This window comes from Simochromis diagramma, unplaced genomic scaffold, assembly GCF_900408965.1.
Source record: "Simochromis diagramma unplaced genomic scaffold, fSimDia1.1 OVJJ01000370.1, whole genome shotgun sequence".
NCBI classification, from domain to species: Eukaryota; Metazoa; Chordata; class Actinopteri; order Cichliformes; family Cichlidae; genus Simochromis; species Simochromis diagramma.
In genome coordinates, this window is record NW_024387012.1 from 473301 (window position 1) to 495919 (window position 22619).

The following is a 22619-nucleotide window of genomic DNA, read 5'->3' on the forward strand; positions in this document are numbered from 1 at the left end:
TACTCCCAAGTAAAGTGTCATGTTATATTAAAAATGTCTTCTTCAAAAGAGATCTGGTCTCGAGGCTGTCAGTAAGTGTAAAAAGCAGTTGGATATTTTAAGAGTCCAAAAAGCACTGTATTGGTTACCATGTAGGTGCAAACACAGTCATTGCAAGATACTTTCAAAGCAGGTCACTTATTTTGTGCAACGCCTGTTGTTAATCCTCTTGACTAGTCTGTCAAAATAAGCAAAGATATAAATCATAAAAAAAAATCACCCGTCGCTTTTCAGCAATGTATAATCTCCTACTGACAAAGGCAGGAGTACGCCTAGTACGTGAGTACAAAGACATATGTCCCAAGGCTAGATTTGAATTGAACTCAAAGTCAAATGTATTCACCACTGCACCAGTTTGTCCTTGTACCACACCTTAAAAGGGTTTTAGAGAGCTGTTAACAAGCTTTATGGTCAGATTGTGGGGGTGTTTAGTGAGTTTTGATTAAGTTTCATTTGTGCTTTCACCAAAATCTTCAGTCATAACTTAAACAGCTGGGTGTATTGAAAATATGATAAAGTTTTTATAAAGCGAGACCATTGTTTTTCAAACATGTTGACATCTGCAGTGTAATCTATTTATGTGCCATGTTATTATGTAAAACCTGGCACGTTTACCTCTGTGCGTGTCCGTGTCTTTTTAGTAGCCTGCTGTTAGTCTAATATTGGTAATGGCTCTTGTGAACAACCAGTATTCCAAAGTGTTCATAAGCAAAATCACTAATTACAGAGGCGGAGGCATTTATTAAAAAAAAAAAAAAAAAACAAGACTTGGAAGAGGAAAACTCGTTTTAAGATGTTTACTGTGAGGTTTCTGACGTCTTGTAGACTGAGTTACTAAAAAGGAGTTATCACTGTTGTAAATTCATCATTGGGCGTGCGCTGTTGTTTGGTCATGTGACGCACAAACATGATTGTCGGAGGAATCCATGCAGGATCATCACTCCTTTACTCCGATCCGAGCGTGCTGAGCTCTTACAAATCGCTGCTTATGTTTGGTTCAGTTACAGCGGGATGATGGCTGATCTTTACCAGCACCCGGTTTTCTTTGAGTGCGAGAGTCTTAAAAAAGAACATCTGACGAGATTACAAAATTATTTCCGTAATCGTCGCAAATCAGGCGGAGGAGATTGCGGACAACTGACGAGAGTGGACGCAAACGTCTACAGCGTGGTTTTCCAAAATAAAAAAGGTAAGTTTATCGTGCCTTTTAACATATCTAAATATTCTATATTTATTATTAAAATTTATATATAATAAATAGATTTATTTATGCACGAAATATCTTATTTATTATTATTATTATCATTTCTCGGTTAAAATAGCCGTAACAGAAAGGTTTCAGCTGTTTAAGAAATATTACATTTCACCGTTGAAGTACAGCTGTGGGTGGGAGTAGTGAGAAAGGAAACGTAAACCAAACGTTAGTCTGGAAACCGAAACTTGTTACGCAACGTTAAGTTTCGTTTTCGGTGATCAGCAGCTGCCTCAATGCTGAGTTCAGGGAATTTGGGAAACTCTGATTTCCCACCGTCACATTTGAACTCTTTCCTCTGTGAGTGGGCTGTTTAGAGGGAGAGAGCTACTATGAGATGACGATATTATTGCAAATACAGCTTTTTTTTATTGTATTTGCTGTTTGAATGTGTTTTAGTAGATAAAGTGAAATGAGTTGCAGAGGCTTTAAAGCAGAAGTTACCAATATATTGTGTTGGACATACTTCATATGTGCTATGTACTGACTTGGTAGCTTGTGAAGCTTGCACACAAGAATTTCACTCACATGTGCTGTACCAGTGCACCAGTAATGTGGTGTGACAACAAATTTGATTTGATTTTGATTTGACCACTGAATTATAGTTTCTACCAAACTGGCAGTGGGTGAAAAGAGGAGAAAAAAAGAACAAAGAAGGGCAAAGAAAACAAAAAGAAAGAGTTAAAGTTATATAATAAATTCAGTCTGTAATTTGAGATATCTGTCTACAGATCAGCAGAGAGTCCTTCAGAGATCAAAGCATGATTTGGAGATTGACGATTGTAGTGTTGTGTTTACTGTCCGAGAAAGTCTGGAAAATTCTACCTCCTCTCACTTCATGACCCCCACTTCCAATCCAGCAGAGGTAAATTTCACATTTTTGTTTATCTAGATTTTTAATAGTTTTATGCATCCATATGAAATGAACATTGTCCATTTTATTATAATATTAATGTAAGCAGGGGTTTGCTACAAATTGATAGCTGTTCTCATTTGCATGTCTTCCCAATCACAGCCTCCTGAGCACATTCCTGCCTCATCTCTTCTACCAAGCGATGACGGGTATGAACTACATGTTAATAATTATCTTAGTTACCTATATGTCCACATGCTCAGCAAGAACTTGAGAACATGCTTGCCTGTTTAGCCTTCTCTGCTGATCTTTACTGTGAGGAGGGGAGAGTTTTAGTCAGGAGGCGAGCTCAACCTGGTGCTGCAGATCAAGTTAGTGATTGGAAAGCTGAGGTAGACGCTCTCTTTGGTGGCTACTTGTGCCATTATGAGTTAAACCCTTACAAGGTTGAAGCTTTGGTTCAGTCCAGCAGCTCTCCTCAGACTGTGAGGTGAAAGTGTACACAGATGAGTCTGGGAAGAGTCTGAAGTAACTGTTGCTGCTGTGAAGGACTTTGGTAGTGTGAGAGGTTAAAGTCTGAGCCAAGTCATCCCGTTTGATAACAGAGAGGAGGCAGTGAGGGCCATGCAGGAACCATGTGACAGGCTTCTTCAAGGGATAGATACACCTGATGAAGATACAGCAAGAGGAGCCACTGCCAGAGCTCCTGGAGGCAGAGTCCACATGGAGGTTATTCAGGGACTAATCGAGAGCCAACAGGTGAAAAATGCTGCTGTAATTAAGATAAATCACAACTCACAATAAAACACATTTTCTAAGCCCACCAAATCTCCTGCTCTTCTCCTAGGTGGATGCTTTGGTGTCTCCTATGGTTGGCCATAATCCTCACTCTACCAGTGTTGGAAATGCTTTGTTTGAAGTAGCTGGACCACAGCTGACCACAAGGTTTAGAAAGGAAGCAGAAGATGAAACAATGCCTGGTGACTCAGTACTGCTGGAGGGCTTACCTGGACTTCAGTCTAATGCAGTCTTCTTCCTCAATCTTGTTCCCTTTGATGGTGACCCAGACGGAGTTGCAGTCCAGGTGAGATAGTAAAGGAGGGGTTTTATTATACTGCCTGTTTGTGAGGACACTTTTAATGGAGTCATTTGCCATAATCCAGTATTTTTACCCTCTATAGGTTCTTCGAATGGGCATCAGAAAGATCCTATCTTCCTGTGAGACAAAAGGATTCACATCTGTCGCTCTTCCCGTCATTGGTGCTGGGATTGCTCTGAAATTTCCTGACAGTGAAGTGAAGAGGGTGTTAACAGAGGAAATGCACATATTTGAACAGGAGCGAACAGGCATCACACCATTCCTGATCCGCATCGTCATTCACTGTGATGACGCGGAGACATTCAAGGTAATGGAAAAATCTTTTTCCCTAAAAATCAACTACCGACAAATGCTGAGAGTTGAAGAATGCCACCATTCATTATCTTTAGAAAACAAAGAAACTCAGAGTATATTAATCAAATGTGTAACAATTGGAAAAGCTCATTTTCCTATATCAGTCAGCAGGAACAGTCTCATCTGACCCCAATATTTGGTTTATCCTTCATATTTTATTTTTCAAAGCAGCAAGGCTTCAGGAGGCTTCACAAACCTGATTTGACTTTAACTTGGAAACATACTGTATACACAATCATTAACCAATCAGCTATTGTTTCCTCTGCAATATATATAGTATATACAGGAATCATTACTAATGCTGGAAATTTGTTGTCTTTGCAGACATTTGGCTCTGTCCAAAATAAACAATTCACTGAAGATGTTCAAAATAAAGACCAAGATCAAGGTAGGTGTAGAAAATATCCACAGATAAGAATCCAGACAGTGCTTTTTAAACATAAATAATAATTTGATTCTTTTTGTTAAAAAAATCTTTTAAAAAAGAGACCATAATAAAACATCAACAGGAAATTACAACATCTGATGTGGAATATAAAAAACATTCAGTTGGAAAAGTTTAAATCTTACCTGTCCAACTGAAGCTTTTCTGTCAGATCAGGGGATATCACCCTCACTTTCTTGTGGGGTCCCCCAGGGGTCCATTCTTGGCCCAGCCCTTTTTTTGAATTTACATGCTCCCTATGGGCTCAACCTAAAAACAAACAAACAAAAAAAAAAAAACATGGCATCACATTTGACTGTTATGTAGACAAAAAAAATTTACCTGCCACTGAAACATAAATCTGTGAGTCCTCCAAAGGTTCTACTAGATTGTTTGGAGGATGTTAACGCATGGATGGCTTTAAACTTTCTTAATTAAAAGGAACAGAAAAGAGAGGTCATTGTGTTTGCTCCCTGTCACCACTACGACTTTGGCTCTTGATTAAAAAAAACCTTTGCGAGGAACTTAGGAGTGATTTTTGACTATCTATCTATTTATCAATCTAACGCTTGATAAAACAGATCAATGCTGTAATCAAAACTATTTTTTTTCATCTCCGGCTATTTAAAAAAGTGAAGCCATTTTTCCATTTCAGAGACTTTTGTAATAGTCTTTATTCAGGATTCAGTCTGTAATTAGTTAGCCGAGTGCAGCTGGTCCAAAACGCTACAACACAGTTACTAACTGACACGCACTGTACTTTTATTTGCCTTATTTCTTCCTGAAATCTTCTAAATTAATGTTTTTTTTTCTTAAATTGCATCACATCTTCCTACTTTTATATCTTTTGATTGTTTTAAATTTGCAGCACTTCGGTCACAGTTGTTGTTTTTACATGTGCTATATAAAGAAGTTTGACTTCGACTGTTGATTCTGTTTCAAACCTGAAACCCTGACCAAAAAGTATTTTGAAGGCAGCAAAAGTAAGAAACAAATGTACTTAACAGAGTGACTGTTCTCCTGTAGAGTCAACAACGATGAGGCTGGTCCTGCTGGGAAAAACTGGATCTGGGAAAAGTGATTTGGGTAACACCATTCTTGGAGAGGAGCTCTTTGCCACCTACCATTCTCCAAACTCTGGAACAATGAAATGCCAAACAGAAACCAAAACAGTCAGTGGAAGAAGCATCACTCTGATCGACACCCCTGGTTTCTTTGACACAGGAAGGTCTGAGGAAGATCTGAAGCCTGAGATAATGAGCTGTATGACAGAGTGTGCTCCTGGGCCTCATGCTTTTCTCATTGTGCTTCGAGTGGATAAATTCACAGAGCACGAGCAGGCTGTCATCACTAAGATAGTTCAGTATTTCTCAGAAGAAGCTCTAAAATATGCTGTAGTTGTTTTCACTCATGGTGATCAGCTCAAGAAAAAGATGAAAATTGAAGATTTTGTCAGTGAGAACAAAAATCTGAGTGATCTGGTGTCAAAGTGTGATGGTCGGTGTCACGTCTTTGATAACAAACACTGGAACAACAACCAGCCAAATAACTACAGGAGCAACCAGTTCCAGCTGGAGGAGTTGCTGAAATCAATAGAAAAAGTGATGGTGGAAAATAACGGAGGTTACTACACAAATAAAATGCTGCAACATGTGGAGACGGCAATACAGAAACAGGTAGAGCACATTAGACACTCAATGCCAGATAAAACCCCAGAAGAGATCAGAAACCAGGCTAAATCTAATGTGTTTAACAGGTTTCTGATCCAAATGGCAGGGATTGCAACAGGAGCTTTGCTCGGTGCTTTTTTTGGTGTTGTAGCATTGGCTGAATTTGCTATCAAAGCTGTGAAGAACCCACAATTGGTGAATGTCCCAAAAAAGCTTTCCACATTAGCACGAGTACCAGCTGCACACGAACCAAAAGCACTAGTAGTTGCTGGAGCAGTAGGCTTGACAGCAGCTGTAGGAGTAGGAGGAGTAATGGGAGGTGTCATTGGAAATGAAGCCGCTAAGGATGCAGAGTCACTTTCAGAAGCTGTACAGAAAACATATAAGGCTGTAGAAGGAAAAGGAAAATCTCTCACTCACTTAATGTAAGGTTTTCATAATAATCCGATATTTATGTGAACATTTGATTATTTTATTACCTCTTGATGTTGTTACATTATATATAATGTTTAAATATTTAGAAGGCGGTAGAGAAAATTTGGAGTCCAGTCCGTTAGACAGGAGGGTTTTGTTGTTTAGCCACTTTAGCACTTAACACTTTTTTTGCCTGATTGCCATTTGGTGGTGGGAACATATTCTTTGGTGTGTTTATGAGAGATTTATGTTCAATAGGTTTGTGGTCCTTAAAAAGTAAAACGATGAGCTTAAAAGATTCTCACCAAGTCTGTCAGTATGCTTGTTTTGCTTGTGAGGTTGTTGCTTGATCTCCCTGGTGCCTCATTATTTTGTCTTGTCCATATAAAGGACAAGACTGTTTATGACCATGAAACACAGACTTAAAAAACTCCAACAACCACTGAAGAAATTAGGTTTTGTTTCTGTTTTTTTCCTGATATTGTCAAATCTCTAGTTTTACTTAATTGTAAACGATCTGATATTGATAGAACTACTTGAAATGTGTATGATATATTGGTGATGTGATTGACAGATCAAAGATGACGTATTAAGCAATAAAAGCACTAATTTCTGACAAGATTTCCCATTGCCCATTTGTTTTGTTTTGAGATTTTTTCCCTCCACATCATAGTTTTGTTCTTGTTGTACTGCACTTGCATGTTGTGATTAACATGAGACACTGAGGAAGAAAAGGTGTGAAGAAAGGACATTTAGAGGGGCTACAAAACTGCCAGAGTGTTGCCAACAAAGTGCAACAACTATGTTTCCCCGCCTGAAATTTTGCCTGTGCAAAAACATGAACTTTTGTCATTGTGAATCTTTGAGTTGAGTGTATCATTACCAGCATGCACAGTAATTGGTCATATGGCCCATATTTCAATTTTCAGTTCAATCTTTAGTGTTATTTACATAGTCCCAAATCACAACAACAGTCTTCTCAAAGTTCTTTCTATTGTAAGGTAAAGACACTACAATGATACAGGGAAAAAACTCAGTTGACCTCTTAGAGAAGTGTATAAACAGTACGTGAAAAAGGTGAATGAAGAATAAACGCTCAGTGCATCATGGGAATCCCCAAGGAGCATATGTCTAGTGCAGCAAAACTAATTAGGTTTCACCTGATTCAGCCCTAACCATATGCTTTATCTAAAAGAAAGGTTTTAAGCTTAATCTAAAAAGTAGAGATAGTGTCTGTCTCCTGAAGAGGGGCCTCTGATTCTACTTTTGAATACTCTAGGAACCACAAGAAGGTCTGCAGTGCAAGAGCGAAGTGCAGTGAGGCCTTAAAGATAAGATGGGACCTGATTATTCAAGTATGTGTATGCATAATGTAAACAGAACTCGTCGTATCACAGAACCATGTGGATATTTATAATGTGAAGTAGATTCCCCATTTACATGAACAAATTGGAGACTATTAGATAGATAGATTCAAACCACTGCAGCGCTGTACCTTCAATACCTACAACATGCTATAATCACTGTAATAAATTAACAGAGATGAGTCCACTGTCAGAGGCCATAAGAAGATCATTTATAACTTTGACTAAAGCTGTTTCTGTACTGTGATGGGCTCCGATACCCGACTGCAACGCATCAAATAAACAATTTCTCTGCAGATGATCTGTTAGCTGTTTTACATCTACTCTTTCAACAACTTCTGAGATGAAAGGAAGGTTGAAAATTGTCCTGAAATCATAATTAGTTTTGCATGTAGACATACAACTCATCTCGCAGGATGAAACCTTCAGTCTCATGAGAGAGTGCAGAGCTCTTACTAATTGCTTTGTATTTTATGAAAATATTTCCATATTCACCACAGTTTAGGAGACCACTATGAGAATGAGAGACAAAATCTACTTTACTGATTTCAGAAATCAAAAAGATATGTTCATCATGCATTGTAATCCAATCCAACTTTATTTATATAGCACTTTAAAAAACAACAGTTGACCAAAGTGCTTTCCAATAATTAAACAGAGATAGCAGTTAAAAACCATACATAAAGCAGACAAAAAAATAAATATAAATAACAATGAAATAAATACATAAATGAAAAAGAAGATGAAAATAAATCAGTATGTATGTATATATGTATATATATATATATATATATGTGTATATGTATGTATATATATGTATATATATATGTATATATATATATATATGTATGTATATATATGTATATATATATGTATATATATGTATATATATGTATGTATATATATATATATATGTATGTATATATATATATATGTGTGTATATATATGTATATGTATATGTGTATATATATGTATATGTATATGTGTATATATATGTATATGTATATGTGTATATATATGTATATGTGTATATATATGTATATGTATATGTGTATATATATGTATATGTGTATATATATGTATATGTGTATATATATATATATATATGGGGACAGTAAGGAGTGACTGGTCAGCTGATCTATGAGACCTTTGTGGAGTGTATCGGTGTAGAAGGTCTGCAAACAATAAAAATTTAAAATGAATTCTAAAATGGACAGGCAACCAGCGTAAAGAGACAAGAACAGGGTAATGTGCTCCCGTTTTGCATGTCCCTGTCAACAGGCGAGCAGCAGCATTCTGGACCATTTGCAAGCGTGATAGTGAAGCCTTATTATATGTGGACTGGTATCTTCACCTAAACATCCTACAGTGGTAGAAGTATGCAAATGACAGTCATTAAATTATTATTATTATTATTATTACCATCTCAGTTAAAGACATGCCATGAAATATCCAAAAGAGAAGGTTTCAGCTGGAGTAGCAGGAGCTATATGCAGATATAAAGCTAAATAAAAAAAGTGTCCATCCTGTGAGACAGGGCAGCCATACAAGTTTGCAGTTAATGACAGACCACCTGCTATTTGCTGTTAGTTCCTGAGTGATCCTGTCTCCATTTCTGGAATAATTTATTAATTCACAAAGTCATTTCAGTTTTCTTGTGCATAAATGCATGATACTCCCTGGATTTGGAAAAGCTATGGAAAACTGCTATATGTAAAATGCTAAAAAACAAACAAACAAACAAACAAAAAAATCTAGAAGCAACAAATTAACCCTCAGATCGTGTTAATATTTATAACATGGAGTATAATCATTACTGGTGAGTCCTGTTGATTCAATCAGTTACAAACGTTCTTAACTCATTCACTGCCAGCCATTGGCAGTGAATGAGTTAAACCCATTGACTCATGCACTGCAATTGACGGCTATAGACGTCAATGGCAGTGAATGAGTTAATCAACCTGTTATGTTGAATTACAAACACTATGAATCAAATTAAATATTTCACATAGTTGAATGTTGAGTTAAAACTTGGAGAATTGAATGGAACATCAGTTTTGCTCACTTCAAAGAAACAAGATCTGAAGTCCTGGAAGGAGGAAGGTCATGAAGTTTTTTTTAGGTAAAGTCAGGTCAGCTGTGTCATTAACTGCCTACGCAATCTTTGGATGAGAGAAGGTCATGTTCAGCTCATGGCATCCCTTGAAGATGTTACTGGTATGGACATTAGTTTTTTAGATGTATGCTTAGGTTATGATGCATGTGCGTATTGACTTAATGCCGCAAATGAATTAAGTATCAGCCTTGATGTAGATATTGTGATCTTATCTTTACAGTAATGATTAAACAAGAGTTTTTCTGATATAATTAACACCCTAATTTTAAAAGTAATGAGATTATTGCATATGTTTTCACTCAGTGCACTAGTGCTCACACAGCACTAGCCGAGGACGGGGCCACAGACCCATGAGAATGACACAAAACCCAGCGGATTCCCCACCACACAACGAACCACACAATGGGGAGGAGCACTATAACAATGTCCCATCCCACACAGCAAAATTGATATGGCCCAGATCTGCTTACACATGGCCCACATACCGCAAAGAATGACGGCCCTTTGGTGGCCCAGATCTGATTTGCCACATGGCCAGCTGCAGACACACTGCTGGCCCAGAACAGTTCCAGCTCTGGTCCGAGATGTCAGCCTAATGTGTACCTTAATCAAGCCATGTAATAACAGCATGTGCCAGAACATAATAGTGCAGAAGTAACAAGACAATACTCTGTTCCAACAGTGAATGGCCTGACTACACAAAGTGCTCTATACAACATGCCACATTCACCCAACCACACACTTTCGCTAAACTGAGTGCTTCCTAACGACATTCATACTCTTGACATGCAGAGGCAGGGATCGAACCACTAACCTTCCCATTACTAGGTGACCTGCTGTACCTCCTGAGCTACAGCTGCCCAGTGGTAAAAATGAGTAAAGCGTCACTAGGGTTTGGATAAAGTGTAAACTCACCAACCTGTCAAACCTGCATTTGAAACATTGGCTACCATAGCAGTATGGTATTGCAACATGGAATTTGGCTCTTCTAACTAAAATAGGAACATAAACAGTGGCTTCATTGCCAGATGTGGCCCACATCTGGTTGACATACACTCTGCCATGACACCAGTCAGAAGTGCCAGCTTGATGCCAGATCTGGGCCAGACCTGTTTTCTATGAGCCTGGGCCACATAAACCAAACCATAATTGAACCAGATGTGGCATGCCATCACATAAACAGTGCCATCTATGCCAGGCCTGGCCCATATCATAAAGATGGCCCATGTTCAGAGCATGCGCAGTCGACATCAACGAGTTTACGGAAGTAGCAGTATGCTTCGTCAATATGCTAACGGAGGAGATTATCCCCACTGCGAGAGTCACCACATTCCCAAACCAGAAACCGTGGGTGGACAGATCGATCCGCACTGCAGTAAACGCCAGGACCGCCTCCTACGACGCGGGTCTCGCCACTGGCGATATGAGCGCCTACAAAGCGGCCTCATACGGCGCGCGGTGAGAGATGCCAAACGCAGGTACCGGGAACGTGTGGAGTCCCGCTTCCACCAGGGCGACACACGGAGTATGTGGCACGGACTACGCACCATTACGGACTACAAAGCCAGGGACACTGCGCCGATCAACGCCGACTCTGCATTCACCAACGAGCTGAATCGGTTCTACGCCCGTTTCGAGGTTAGCCAGGCGGCTAATGCTATCTACCGCCTGACTACCGAGGACAGTGACGTCATCAGCGAGAGCCCGGTGACCAGCATCGCGGAGCATGACGTCCGAGCGGCACTGAGGAGAGTGAACACAAGGAAAGCGGCGGGGCCAGACGGCATCACCGGCCGTCTGCTGCGCTGCTGTGCTGACCAGCTAGCAGGTGTGTTCACTTACATCTTCAACGAGTCCCTGGCGAAGTCTGTGGTCCCCACATGCTTCAAAAGATCCACCATCATCCCTGTGCCCAAGAACAGCAAACCCTCATCCCTGAACGATTACCGGCCAGTTGCACTGACCTCGGTAGTAATGAAGGTGTTTGAGAGGCTGCTGAAGAACATCATCTCCTCCTCCATCCCAGACACCACAGATCCGCTGCAGTTCGCCTACAGATCCAACAGATCCACAGAGGATGCCATCGCCCACGTCCTACACACCACTCTCAGCCACGTGGACAAGAAACAGGGTAACTATGTGCGAATGCTGTTTGTTGATTACAGTTCAGCGTTTAACACAATAGTGCCCTGCAGACTGTTCACAAAGCTGAGGGATCTGGGACTTAACAGCCGTCTGTGTGCATGGGTGTTGGACTTCCTCACTGGCAGAACTCAGGTGGTGAGGGTGGGCAGGTGCTTCTCCAACAGCATCACCATCAACACAGGAGCACCTCAGGGATGTGTCCTCTCGCCACTGCTCTACTCCCTCTACACTTCAGACTGTGTGGCCACCCATGGCTCCAACACCATTGTGAAGTTTGCTGACGACACAGTGGTGTTGGGTGCCATCTCCAACAACGATGAGGCGGCCTACATGGATGAAGTGAAGAATCTGGCATCGTGGTGCCAGGACAACCACCTCCAGCTGAACGTCAGCAAGACCAAGGAGCTGGTGGTGGACTTCAGAAGGGGTCAGCACAGAGACTACAAGCCCATCATCATCAATGGAGCTCCAGTGGAGAGGGTGCAGTCCTTCAAGTATCTTGGTGTCCACATCTCCTCAGACCTGACATGGGCTGCCCACATTCAGGTCCAGACCAAAAAGGCTAGGCAGCGCCTGTATCACCTACGACAACTGAGGAAGTTCAGGGTCTCTCCAAAGATCCTCAGGATTTTCTATACAGGCGCTGTGGAGAGCATCCTCACACAGAACATGACATCGTGGTTTGGGAACAGCTGTGTGAAGGACCAAAAAGCTCTCCAGAGAGTGATCCGTACAGCAGAACGCTGCTGCAGGATTGCTCTCCCCCCGCTTCAGGACACCTACACCAGGAGATGCCGGACTAGAGCAGCGCAGATACTGAAGGACCCGTCCCATCCTGGCAACAAACTGTTCCAACTTCTGCAATCTGGTAGAAGGTTCCGCATCTTCCGGGCAAGGACAGAGAGACTCAAGAGGAGCTTCTATCCCCAAGCCATCCGTGCCCTAAACACACACACCCGCCCTCTCACATCATCTATAATTGACTGAGACAGGACTCTTCCAGACACTAAACCAAGGCACAATGTACATTTCAAATTCCTTTAATTTTAAATATGTTTATATTGTCTCCTGTAAAATAGTCAGATGTCTATTCATATTAATATACAGAATTCACCTGCTTGCTGCTACTACTGCACATTCACCCAGTGTATATACTATATGTCTGTGTGTATATATATATATATATATATATATATATGTATATGTATGTATGTATGTATGTATGTATATGTATGTATGTGTGTATATATATATATATATATATATATATATATATATATATATATATATATATATATATATATATATATATATATATATATATATGTTCTTCCTCTACACCCCCCCCCAAATTTTTGCACATGTCGAGGAGCGTGTCAGCCTACATTTCACTGTGTGTTATACTTGTATAACTATGCATGTGACAAATAAAGAACCTTGAACCTTGAACCTTGAACCTATCTGGATGACATACCACTTACCATGCCAGAAGTCAGCCAGCAGTGCCGGCTGGACACCAGATCCAGGCCAGACCTGTCTGCTATGTGGGCATAGGGATCAAGATCCAGCGAGCCCCAGAGCCAGGCCTACTCACACACACACACACACACACACACATACACACACACACACAGAAACTGGACAGACACACTCATCTATCCACATCCACCCCACGGACGAATGTCTCCCGACCATAGCCAGCAGCCCCCTTGTTCGAGATGCAGACAGTTAACCCGTCCCCTGATCATCACTCAACCACAGCGTCAGGTAGGACGTAGGAAATAGGGATGTAAGGACCGGCTTGTCCATGTTAAAATGGTCTGTTGGGTGCATGTGTTGGTGTGCGTGAGTGAGTGAGATGTAAAAAGTGAATATGACGTGTGAAGAGCGCTGTTAAAATTCAGCGGAGAACTGTGGCACGATAGTGAATGGCTTTTCTAAAGAGAGAGCATTGTTCTTACCAAAACATGTTGATATCTTTGGCAAACTCTATTTAGAAGCGGCACGTGTTTACCTCTGCGGATGTCTGATTTTTTTTTTGTAGTATCCTGCTGTTCTGGCTCTTGTGAACAACTAGTTTTAAAAGTGTTAAAAAACAAAATTAGTAATTACAGAGGCATTTAATAAACGTACTTGGATGAAGAAACTGGTTTTAGATGGTTTCGGTATGGGGAGCTTTGGAAGACTGGTTTAAAACAAAGGTGTAGTTATTACTGTTCTAAATTTAACATCACCTGCAGGCGCGTTTGTTTAGTCATGTGACCTTTATGACGCACAAAGGTGTTTGTGCACATTGAGGAAGCTTGCAGGATCAGTCCTTTACTCCGATCAAAGAGTGCTGCGCTCTTACAGATCGCTGCTTATGTTTGGTTCATTTACAGCGGGATGATGGCGGATCAGACCCAGCACCCGGTTTTCTTTGAGTGTGAGAGTATTAAAGAAGAACATCTGACGAGAGTACAAAAATACTTCGGTATTCGCCGCAAATCGGGCGGAGGAGAGTGCGGACCGGTGACCACAGTGGACGAAAACCTCTACAGTGTTGCTTTCCGAAATAAAAAAGGTAGGTTTGTTATGAATTTAGGTAAATATATTTACCTATATTTATAATGTACGGACTTTCTTATGCACGAAATATCATACAGTAGTCGAAGTCTCTAAATGACCATTTATTATTTTAATCAATAATTATATTTTGTCTCAGTAACCGTATCAGAAAGTTTTGGCTGTTTAGGAACTATTATACTTTCACAAGTGAGTTACTGGTGGCAATAGGACACGTAAGAAAGGAAAACAAAAGTCTGTCCGGAAAGCGAAACCTAATATTACACAACATTTGTTGATCAGCAGTCGACAGTGAGTGAAAAGATAAGAATAAAGAAGAAGGAAAAAAGAAACATAAAAACGAAAATAAGTCATATAAAAATAAATTCTACATGAAACTCAGTTTGTAACTTGAGATCTATTTATAGATCAGCAGAGAGTCCTTCAGAGATCAGAGCATGTTTTGGATCTTGAAGATTGTCGTTTGGTGTTCACTGTCCGAGAAAGTCTGCAAAATTCTACCTCCTCTCACTTCACCACCCCCACTTCTGCTCCAGCAGAGGTAAATTTCATGTTTTGATTTAATCAAGATCTTTGACAGTTTTATGGATCCATATAGAATCAACATTGTACATTTGATTATAATATTAATATAAGCAGAGTTTGCTATCTATCTATCTATCTATCTATCTATCTATCTATCTACTGTAAAAAATGTAATATAAAAGTATTTTACTGTGTATTTTACAGTTTTGTACTGTTCTTCCAGAATATCATTAAATTTACATAAATAGACTGTTATTTTACATTTCAAATGTAAATTAACGTAAAATCACTGTAAATGCAATAAAACATAATTTTCTTGTTTTTTAAATGTATCTCTCTGTAAATATGCATATTTAGATTGTTAAAATACATTCACAAATGTATCATAATTTCACAAATATTTGTCTGTTATTTGAAAGATTGAACTGTTAAATTCAAATGTAATACTATGGAAAAATATATAAAATGATTCTTATAAACTTTTTTTTACATCAAATAATTATTATTATTATTGTTATTTAGGCCATCGTGGCTCAAGCGTTGGCAGATCGCCTCATAATCAGAAGGTTGCCGGTTCGAGCCCCGGCTCGGACACTCTCAGTTGTTGTGTCTTTGGGCAAGACACTTCACCTACCATCTACTGGTGATTTCGAGAGGGGAATTGTAAAGCACTTTGAGGGTCTCAAAAAGCACTATATGAATGCAGTCTATTATTATTTAAACCAACTAGTAACTGTATAGTTCTGTACATTTAAGTATTAGTATTAATATTGCCGCATTCATTGCCCTTTTTTGTAGGTAATTTCATTGTTTGATCACATTAAAATGTTCCTAATTTAATGTTTAAAAGCGCGTGAAAAAAGCAAAATCCCATGTAAAATTAGGGCAACAAACTGTATAGTCATTACTGAAAATAACCGTATTTTCATGAGAAAGTTATTTTCTGTTACTTTATGGTATTATTTTGGCACCCCAGCTGCCGGAATATTACTGTTTTTTGTGGTTTTGTTTTTTTGTTTTTTTTTACGGTGTGTATATACACTCAACAAAAATATAAACGCAACACCTTTGTTACTGCTCCCATTCCCCATGGGATGGACGTAGAGACCTAAAATTCATTCCAGATACACAATATAACCATCCCTCCCAAACAGTGGTCACAAATCAGTCCAAATGTGTGGTAGTGGGCACATCTGCCATATTGAGATAATCCATCCCACCTCACAGGTGTGCCACATCAGGATGCTGATCTGACATCATGAGTAGTGCACAGGTGTACCTCAGACTGCCCACAACAAAAGGCCACCCTGGAATGTGCAGTTTTGTCTCACAGCAAAATGCCACAGATGCCACAAGCAATGAGGGAGCGTGCAATTGGCATGCTGACAGCAGGAATGTCAACCAGATCTGTCGCCCGTGCATTGAATGTTCATTTCTCAACCATAAGCTGTCTCCACAGGCGTTTCAGAGAATATGGCAGCACATCCAACCGGCCTCACAACCGGTGGGATGGATTATCTCAATATGGCAGATGTGCCCACTACCACACATTTGGACTGATTTGTGACCACTGTTTGGGAGGGATGGTTATATTGTGTATCTGGAATGAATTTTAGGTCTCTACGTCCATCCCATGGGGAATGGGAGCAGTAACAAAGGTGTTGCGTTTATATTTTTGTTGAGTGTATATATATATATATATATATATATATACACATAAGTAAGGTGGTCTTTGTTGCCGATTGATACCTCCTCTCATTTGCATTTCTTCCCAATCACAGACTCCTGAGAACATTCCTGCCTCGTCTCTTCCAAGTGATGAAGAGTATGAACTACACGTTGATAATTATCTCCTTCGTTACCTGAAAGAATGTCCTCATGCTCAGCAAGAACTTGAGAACATGCTTGCCTGTTTAGCCTGCTCTGCTGATCTTTACTGTGAGGAGGGGAGAGTTTTAGTCAGGAGGCGAGCTCAACCTGGTGCTGCAGATGAAGTTAGTGATTGGAAAGCTGAGGTAGACGCTCTCTTTGGTGGCTACTTTTGCCATTATGAGGTAAACCCTGACAAAGTTGAAGCTTTGGTTCAGTCCAGCAGCTCTTGTCAGACTGCAGGTGAAGTGAAGGTGTACACAGATGAGTCTGGGATGGCTGTTGTTGTTGGAGAACTGTCTCTGGTTCATGCCAGGTTGTTAGACATCGAGCAGCCTTCAAGTTTACTTGACAATATGGCATCTCTGAGTTTAAGAGAGGAAAGCACAACCATTGCTAGCTACAGCCTTTGTGATGGGCTCCAGGTGTTTGTGTGTCAGGGTGACATCACCAAGCAACACGCTGATGCTCTGGTAAATGCAGCCAATCAGGACTTGGAGCACTCTGCAGGTGTTGCTGCTGCACTGAGTCGAGCTGGTGGTCCTGAAATACAGAGAGAGAGTGATGAATTAGTGAAGTGTTTGGGGAAAATTCCCATAGGAGAAACAGTAGTGACCACAGGGGGTAACTTAAAGTGCAAGAAACTGCTTCATGCAGTTGGGCCTGTAGGTGGAAAAGCAAGTAAGAGAGATAAGATGTTACTGGAGAAAACTGTGCATTGTGCTTTAAATTTATCAGAAATAATGGAGTTTCAGTCCATAGCCATTCCTTGTATCAGCTCAGGTGTGTCTGGGGTTCCTCTCACTGTGTGCACTGAGGCAACTGTTGCTGCTGTGAAGGACTTTGGCAGTGTGGGAGGTCGAAGTCTGAGGAAAATCATCCTGATTGATAACAGAGAGGAGGCAGTGAGGGCCATGCAGGAAGCATGTGACAGGCTTCTCCAAGGGATAGATACACCTGATGAAGATACAGCAAGAGGAGCCACTGCCAGAGCTCCTGGAGGCAGAGTCCACATGGAGGTTATTCAGGGATCGATTGAGAGCCAACAGGTGAGAAATGTTGCTGTAATGACGACACTTCACAATAAGACACATTTTCTAAATCTCCTGCTCTTGTCCTAGGTGGATGCTTTGGTGTCTCCTATGGTTGGCCATGATCCTCTCTCTACCCGTGTTGGAAATGCTTTGTTTGAAGTAGCTGGACCACAGCTGACCACAAGGTTTAGAAAGGAAGCAGAAGATGAAACAGACCCTGGTGACTCGGTACTGCTGGAGGGCTTACCTGGACTTCAGTCTAATGCAGTCTTCTTCCTCAATCTTGTTCCCTTTGATGGTGACCCAGATGGAGATACAGTCCAGGTGAGATATAAAGGAGTGATTTTATTATTCTGTCTGTTTGTGAGGACAACTTTAACTTAGCTATTTGTAATAATGCAGTATTTTTACCCATTATAGGTTCTTCGAATGGGCATCAAAAAGATCCTGTCTTCCTGTGAGAAGAAAGGATTCAGATCTGTTGCTCTTCCTGTCCTCGGTGCTGGGATGGCCCTGCAATTTCCTGTCAGTGTAGTGGAGAGAGTTTTAATGGAGGAAGTTTATGTATTTGAAGAGGAGCGGGTGGGAATCACACCATTCCTGATCCGCATCGTCATTCAATCTAATGATGAGGAGAGACACGAGGTAATGTCAAAGAATTTTACCCTAAATATTGGCTCCTGAGTGTTGCATGTCGAGAAACACTTTGGCAAAGAAAAGATACGTCCATATCAGTATTCTTTTTTACTTTTCATTGAATGTTTGATTATTTTCTTTGCAGGCATCTGATGTTGTCCAAACTGACAAATTCACTCAAAAGGTCCACGATCTAGGTGAGTATAGAATACTGACAAAGAATGAAAAATAATAATACCCAAAGTGCTGGAGTAATGCATCTAAATTTACTAAATTAACAGCCTGAGGGCAATAGCTCAAACTCTTAATGGAGTGGATTATTCAGACAGTCCAATATTTCATTATCCTTCCTAATGATTGCTTTTTATAAATTACCGAAAACTTGTCTGTGAAGGTTCTCAGTCATCCAGGTCATCTTAGTCAAAGGAGCTTGCAAAGAAAAGCGTCTGGACTTCTTTAAGTTACTTGAAGACGTTTCACCTCTCATCCGAGAAGCTTCTTCAGTTCTAAGGTCAAATGGTGGAGAGTCCCAGATATAAGCCTAGTGGGAGTTTCCCCCCACAGAGGGACTAAAGGACCCCCTGATGATCCTCTAATCGCCTGAGCCAAGGTGTGAAAATGGGTGTGGGCCCCAATCAGCCAGTTTCGGGTGTGTTCATTGTGAAACCTGGCCCCACCTTATCATGCGAAAAGGATAAAAACATCAAGTTCACCAGGGAAGACACAAAGGACAACTGTTTGCCTTTCCTGGACTGCGCCGTGCACATTGAAGAGAACGGCAACCTCAACATTGAAGTTTACCGGAAGCCCACACACACTGACCAGTACCTCCTCTTTGACTCCCATCACCCTCTGGAACACAAACTTGGAGTAATTAGGACCCTACACCACCGGGCAGAACATGTTCCCTGTAAGCCTGAAGGAAAAAAGAAGGAACACACACATGTAAAGGAAGCACTCAAAACGTGCGGCTATCCTAAATGGGCGTTCTTAAAGTCAGCAAAGATGCACAGAAAAGAAGATCAGACACCAGCTAGGGAGGATAAGAAGGACAGATGCAACAACATTGTCATTCCCTATGTAGCCGGTGTATCAGAGAAACTCAGGAGAGTTTTCTCCAAGCACGACATCCCAGTGTATTTCAGACCCAGCAACACGCTCAGACAGAAACTGGTTCACCCGAAAGATAAAACGCCAAAACACAGACTTAACAATGTGGTGTATGCTGTACAGTGCAGCGAGGAATGCCCAGACCTCTACATTGGAGAGACCAAACAGCCACTTCACAAGCGCATGGCACAACACAGAAGAGCCACCTCCACAGGACAAGACTCAGCAGTCCATCTGCATCTTAAGGATAAAGGACACTCTTTCGAGGATGCCAATGTTCACATTTTGGACAGAGAGGACAGATGGTTTGAAAGAGGAGTGAAAGAAGCCATCTATGTCCACTGTGAGCGACCATCTTTGAACAGAGGCGGGGGTTTACGACACCAACTCTCTGCCATCTATAATCCAGTTTTGAGATCCCTTCCCAGACGCCTTAACGCTCACTCACATCCTGGGCCATCTGATCTCAGGAATTCGCCTGATAAGGTGGGGCCAGGTTTCACAATGAACTCACCCGAAACTCTGGCTGATTGGGACCCACACCCAGTTTCACATCTTGGCTCAGGCGATTAGAGGATCATCAGGGGGTCCTTTTGTCCCTCTGTGGGGGGTTACTCCCACTAGGTTTATATTTGGGACTCTCCACCATTTGACCTTAGAACTGAAGAAGCTTCTCAGATGAGAGGTGAAACGTCTTAAAGAAGTCCAGACGCTTTTCTTTGCAAGCTCCTTTGACTACCGAAAACTTCTTTTAGTTAAACCCCTTTGGCTCTAACTCTGTTTTTCATTTAGGAGTGGGGTTTTTTATTACTATAACTATGAACCATGTACTGCTTACTGTTCAAAACCTCAAACCACAAGGAAAAATCTCTTTAAAAAGCAGCAGCAGCAAAAAAAAGAGAGAGAGGCAAATGTACTTAACAGAGTGACTGTTCTCCTGTAGAGTCAACAACGATGAGGTTGGTCCTGCTGGGAAAAACTGGATCTGGGAAAAGTCACTTGGGTAACACCATTCTTGGAGAGGAGCTCTTTGCCACCTACCATTCTCCAAACTCTGGAACAATGAAATGCCAAACAGAAACCAAAACAGTCAGTGGAAGAAGCATCACTCTGATCGACACCCCTGGTTTCTTTGACACAGGAAGGTCTGAGGAAGATCTGAAGCCTGAGATAATGAGCTGTATGACAGAGTGTGCTCCTGGGCCTCATGCTTTTCTCATTGTGCTTCGAGTGGATAAATTCACAGAGCAAGAGCAGGCTGTCGTCACTAAGATAGTTCAGTATTTCTCAGATGAAGCTCTAAAATATGCTGTAGTTGTTTTCACTCACGGTGAACAGCTTGACAAAAATATAAAAATTGAAGATTTTGTCAGTCAGAACAAAAATCTGAGTGATCTGGTGTCAAAGTGTGGTGGTCGGTGCCACGTCTTTGATAACAAACACTGGAACAACAACCAGCCAAACAACTACAGGAGCAACCAGTTCCAGCTGGAGGAGTTGCTGAAAACAATAGAAAAAATGGTGGTGGAAAAAAACGGAGGTTACTACACAAATAAAATGCTGCAACATTTGGAGACAGCAATTCAGAAACAGGTAGAGCACATTAGACACTCAATGCCAGACAAGACCCTAGAAGAGATCAGAAACCAGGCTAAATCTGATGTGTGCAACAGGTTTCTGACCAAACTGACAGGGATTGCAACAGGAGGTTTGCTCGGTGCTTTTTTTGGTGTAGCAGCAATGGTTGGATTAGCTGTCACAGCCATGAAAAACTTAATGTTAATGAACGCTGTAAAAAAGGCTCCAGCATTAATGGGAGTGTCGTCAGCAGCAGCAGGACAAACAGCATTAGTAGTCGCTGGAGCCACAGGTCTGGGGGCAGCAACAGCAGGAGGAGTATATGGTGGCTTGCTTGGATATGAAGCAGCTAATGATGCTAAGTCACCATCAGAAGCTGCACAGAGAACATATGAGGCTATAGTGGAGAAAGGAAAGTCTCTTATCCGGTTTAAGTGAGATTTTTTAAATAATTATTATCCAGGTAGTGGAAGGGAAAAAAGCATCTTATTATTTCTTGATGTCCTTACACTACACATATTAGTACTACATACATCGAAGAAAATTTTTAATTATCTGGAGTCAGGTTTGTTGGCAGAAAGCTGAAAAGATGAGAAACCAGGCTAAAACTGATGTGATGTGAATGATCTAAATGACAGGGACTGAAACTAGACCTTTGCTAGGTTTTTTTTCGGTGCAGTAACGCTGGCTGAATTTGCTATCAAAGCTGTGAAGAACCCAGAACCGGTGAATGTTGCAACAAAGCGTTTCACATCAGCACATGTGCCAGCTGCAGAAGATCAAACAACACTAGTAGTTGCTGGAGCAGTAGGCTTGGTGGGAGCAGCAGCAGCAGGAGGAGGAGGTGTAATGGGAGGTGTTTGGAAATGAAGCCGCTAAGGATGCAGAGTCACTTTCAGAAGCTGTGCAGAGAACATATAAGGCTGTAGAAGAAAAAAGAAAATCTCTCACTCAGTTAAAGTAAAATTTGTTTTTACAATAATCAGATATTCCTGTAAACATTTGATTATTTCATTTTCTTTTGATGTTGTTACATTACAATTAATGTTTACATTTTAAATGGTGGTACACATTACATAACACTTTATTCAATAACAAATGTTTGCCTGATAGCCGTTTGGTGGTGGGAACATATCGTTTGGTGTGTTTATGAGAAATTTTTGTTTAATATGTTTTTTTCGAGCCATAAAAAAATTAAAACAACGAGTTTAAAGAGGCTCACAGGGTCTATAAGTATAGTTATGTTTGTGAGGTTGTTCCTCAGTCCACTGTGATCATAATTTTTCATACAATTGTGACTAAAGGAGAAGACTGTTTGGGACCATGAAACACATCAGACTACTGAAGACTGAAGAAATTAGGTTGTGTTTGATTTTTCTGAAATTGTCAGATCTCTATTTTTACTTAACTGTAAATGATCTGATAATGATAGAACTACTTGATATATGTATGATATATTGGTGATGTGATTGAAGGATGAAAGATGGCTTATTAAACAATAAAAACACTAATTTCCCAAAAGTTTTCAAAGTTTTTCCATTTGTCTATTTTCTTTTGTTTTCAGACAGGTT

At 40.6% G+C, this 22619-nt stretch overlaps 1 protein-coding gene across 1 annotated transcript in view; it reads left to right on the top strand.

The window, feature by feature from the left end:
• The window catches only part of LOC120739374, a 49481-nt gene that overhangs the window by 16965 nt on the left and 9897 nt on the right, over window positions 1-22619 (top strand). The window contains exons 6-14 of the mRNA XM_040041134.1: window positions 3326-3550; window positions 3922-3985; window positions 5048-6118; window positions 14007-14294; window positions 14704-14837; window positions 16603-17739; window positions 17812-18048; window positions 18145-18369; window positions 18506-18557. Of these exons, the coding sequence (XP_039897068.1) occupies window positions 3326-3550; window positions 3922-3985; window positions 5048-6118; window positions 14007-14294; window positions 14704-14837; window positions 16603-17739; window positions 17812-18048; window positions 18145-18369; window positions 18506-18557 (3433 nt within the window). The remainder of the gene's footprint in view (window positions 1-3325; window positions 3551-3921; window positions 3986-5047; window positions 6119-14006; window positions 14295-14703; window positions 14838-16602; window positions 17740-17811; window positions 18049-18144; window positions 18370-18505; window positions 18558-22619) is intronic.